The following is a 3009-nucleotide window of genomic DNA, read 5'->3' as shown; positions in this document are numbered from 1 at the left end:
CCTCATCTCGATGCAGCCCCCTCTCTTTCTCTAGAAGGTAACCCACCCTTTGGGGTTTTTCTCTACCTCTGATCAGAACTATTTCTCATATGAATCGCTCTCAGCAGTGAGAAAACACCGAGCTCCAGGAAAAAAAAAAAAAAAAAGGCATCCTAATAAATGATAACGTGTCAATTCGGAATATTAATGGCATAGCACTGGCCAGGGAGTTCACTTATAAATAGTTGAGCTGAGGTTTATGGCTAACAAGATTTTGGTCTAGGGTAGGCAAGGGGCATTTTGGGTCTTTAATGATGGATGCTCTTTTGTTTTTGTTGGGTTTTGTTTTGTTTTTCTCTCTATAGCCATGAGAAAGCACAATGCTGTCCGTGAGTTCATTCTTCTTGGGCTATCCACCGACCCGTACATTCTCTACAACAATGAGAAATCACAGCGCTGTCTGTGAGTTCATTCTTCTTGGGCTATCCACCGACCCGTACATTGAGCCTCTACTATTTGTTCTGTTCCTTGTGGTTTACCTCCTCACTGTGGTGGGAAACTCCTTGCTGCTGCTTGTGATCACAGCTGATTCTCAGCTCCACACACCGATGTCTTTCTTCCTGAGACAGCTGTCCTTCACAGACCTCTGCCACTCATCTGTCACGGCCCCCAAGATGCTGGAGAATATACTTTCTGAGGAGAAAACCATCTTTGTTGAAAGCTGCTTGGCCCAGGCCTTCTTTGTGTTCGCCACTGGTGGCACTGAGTCCTGCCTGCTTGCCGCAACGGCCTATGATCGCTACGTCGCCATCGGCTCACCTTTGCTCTACAGCCAGGTGATGAGTAACCAGCTCTGTGTGGGGCTGATGTGGGTCTCCTGGGGTCTGGCCGTTGCTGATGCTCTCCTCAATAGCCTTCTGGCTGCCAGTTTAGATTTCTGCGAGGGCCAGAGTATCCCTCACTTCAGCTGTGAGCTGGCTTCTGTCTTCCGTCTGTCTTGCTCTGATACCTCGACCAACTTCATACTCCTGCTGTGCTCCTCGGTCCTGCATTTCTTCAGAACCCTGGCTGTGACTGTTTGCTCCTACGCCCGCATTGTCTCCACCGTCTTGAGCGTCAGGTCCAGCACCGGGAGGAGCAAGGCCTTCTCTACCTGTTCCTCCCACCTCACCACTGTCATCTTGTTCCACGGCTCAGGTTTCATCAGTTATCTCTTTCCCTGCTTCAGGCTCCCCCCTGGAAAAGGTCTTCTCCTTGCAGTACAGTGTCATCACCCCCATGCTGAACCCCCTCATTTACAGCCTGAAGAACAAGGAGGTGAAGGCGGCGGTGGCAAGGATGATCAGAAAGCACTTTCAACCTCTTAAACATCAGACACAACGTTGTGTGATAAAATAGACACGGAACTGCGGCACTGCAGGGTCAACTAATGAGCTTTAGGGAGAGCGTTTGGTGGCCATGATGGAAGGTGCTACTGGGGACATGACTCTTGCTTTTTTTGGGGGGCGGGGAAATATTTGTGAAGAAACAGAGAACTCTTAGAATGACGAGTCTTAATAAGGAAAGGATAAATGGATCAATGGACCCTTTTCCCTATTCGGAGCCAGCCCGGGGTCATTCAAGGTTAAAAGAGTCTACTGGCTATGGAAAGATACTGATGCCCTGTTCCAAAGCTAACTTCCTCCTTTCAGCCCCTGCAGATGTTGTTTAGCAGGTTAGTTCGGGACTTTCCGAGAGATAGTTAGCTAAGATAAGATAGAAACTGTTCCCCTGAGCCGGGCGTGGTGGCGCACGCCTTTAATCCCAGCACTCGGGAGGCAGAGGCAGGCGGATCGCTGTGAGTTCGAGGCCAGCCTGGTCTACAAAGTGAGTCCGGGACAGTCAAGGCTACACAGAGAAACCCTGTCTCAAAAAACCATAAAAAAAGAAAAAAGCAAAAAACCAAAAAAAAAAAAAAAAAAAAAAAAAAAAAAAAAAGAAACTGTTTCCCTGACCTGATGGTATTATCTAGAGACATTCTCGGGCCCCTCCTACTGCTTAGTTCCTGCCTCCACCCCATATAAGCTTCTGCTTTTGATTCAATAAATGGACCTTGATAGGAACGCTACTTGGTCTTGCCTCTTTCTTTTCCATCTCATCCCTCAGGTATGGCTCCCCTCGCGACCCGTAATTACTGGTCCTGCTGGACGGGACATTTCCCCAGGAGAGCATCTTAACAAACAGGGTTTTTTTTCCATATCTGTGTAAATATCTATTGTTGTTTTCAGCTCACCACTACTTCAATATCTATCCATCCATCCCAAATTCTCAGTAAATGTGACTCCTGCAAAAGCAGATGACCATCATGGGGTGGGGATGACCCTGTGGTCCAGAGGAGATTGATAATTCTGTCTTTTTCTCCAACCTGGAGTGAAATCAAGACTCAAGTGAGGTTATCCAGAATTTTTATCTATCAAATTCAAATCCAGAAAAAACAAAAACAATAACAAAAAAACCCTGGAACTAAGCCTACAATACTGTACCTCCTAAGGGAACTACAGCCCTGCTTCCTGGCAACAGTCCATGAGTGACAGTTTAAGTAAGAATAACAATGTCCAATCTGATACATTTCTTAACTTGTGCCAAGAAGTGGACTACAGTCCTGGGGTAGCAAGGTACCACACCTGTCATTCCTGGGGCCTCTGGACAGATGTACAATAGATTATAAAATAAGAAGAGTATCCTAGATTACCCCGGGTCTAATCTAATGACATGGATGCTGGCGAACATTCTACACAGAAAAGACGAGGCAAACGGGAAACGGGAAGACAGAGGTAATGTAAACACAAGAAGGATTTGCTACTGCCCCCGCCTCTCAGTGCCAGCTTTCTTGACGGAGAAGGCATGAGGCAGGAATTGTGGCCAGCTTCTAGAGGCGGAGAACACACCAGCCAACTGCCATTGGAGAGACAGGAAGTGCAGCTCTTAGCATGGAGTTCTGCCAAGAACCCAAAAGAGGCTCAAGTGCTTTCCTCCCAGGTGCTCAGAGCA

The 3009-nt window shown here is 47.3% G+C and overlaps 1 protein-coding gene across 1 annotated transcript; it reads left to right on the top strand.

Moving 5' to 3' along the window:
* Positions 1–419: 419 nt before the first annotated feature.
* LOC127201031 (olfactory receptor 8S1-like) lies at positions 420–1377 on the top strand. Its single transcript, XM_051159388.1, is given in 2 exon segments — positions 420–1193; positions 1195–1377. Coding segments are annotated over 2 exon segments (957 nt in total).
* Positions 1378–3009: the final 1632 nt, after the last annotated feature.

Source organism: Acomys russatus, chromosome 17 (genome assembly GCF_903995435.1).
Source record: "Acomys russatus chromosome 17, mAcoRus1.1, whole genome shotgun sequence".
Classification (NCBI taxonomy): Eukaryota; Metazoa; Chordata; class Mammalia; order Rodentia; family Muridae; genus Acomys; species Acomys russatus.
The sequence above is the reverse complement of the archived record's forward strand: the minus strand, read 5'-3'. Positions and strand labels throughout refer to the sequence as shown.